The sequence below is a fragment of the Eimeria mitis genome, genomic scaffold (genome assembly GCF_000499745.2).
Source record: "Eimeria mitis Houghton genomic scaffold, Emh_scaff11191, whole genome shotgun sequence".
Lineage (NCBI taxonomy): Eukaryota > Apicomplexa > Conoidasida > Eucoccidiorida > Eimeriidae > Eimeria > Eimeria mitis.
Genome location: NW_013567703.1, coordinates 1 through 493, shown reverse-complemented (window position 1 = coordinate 493; position 493 = coordinate 1). Strand labels below are relative to the sequence as shown.

The 493-nt window shown below is 58.8% G+C and overlaps 1 protein-coding gene across 1 annotated transcript in view; it reads left to right on the top strand.

Moving 5' to 3' along the window:
• Positions 1-163, top strand: part of EMH_0100180 (uncharacterized protein) — a gene marked incomplete at both ends in the record, with an annotated part of 600 nt that extends 437 nt beyond the window's left edge. The window contains one exon of the mRNA XM_013494364.1: positions 3-163. Within this exon, the coding sequence (XP_013349818.1) occupies positions 3-163 (161 nt within the window). The remainder of the gene's footprint in view (positions 1-2) is intronic.
• Positions 164-493: the final 330 nt, after the last annotated feature.

Below are 493 nucleotides of genomic sequence, written 5' to 3'. Positions count from 1 at the left end.
CTCGATCGGCAGCAACAGCTGCTGCTGCTGCTGCCCCGCCGCAACAGCAGCAGCAGGAACAGCAGCAGCAGCAGCAGCAGCAGCAACAACTAGAAGGAAAACCGCAACAACAGCAGCAAGCAGCAGAAGAAAAACAGCAGCAGCAGCACCAAGAAGAGAATAAACAGCTGCTGCAGCTGTGGTCGAACGGGATACAGCCAGTAGCAGCAGCAGCACCAGCAGCAGCACCAGCAGCAGCAGCAGCACCAGCAGCAGCAGCAGCAGCAAGAGAAGCAGATGCAGCAGCAGCAGCAGCAACAACAGGAACACCAGCAGCACCAGAAATAGAAGCACCACCAGCAGCAGCAGCAGGAGCAGCAGCACCAGCAGCAGCAGCAGGAGCAACACTAGCGGCACCAGCAGCAGCAGCAGCAGCAGCAACACCAGCAGCAGCAGCAGCAGCAGCAGCAGCAGCAGAGCCTATGAAGCGTCCTCATGTGCTGCTTCGTTTGAC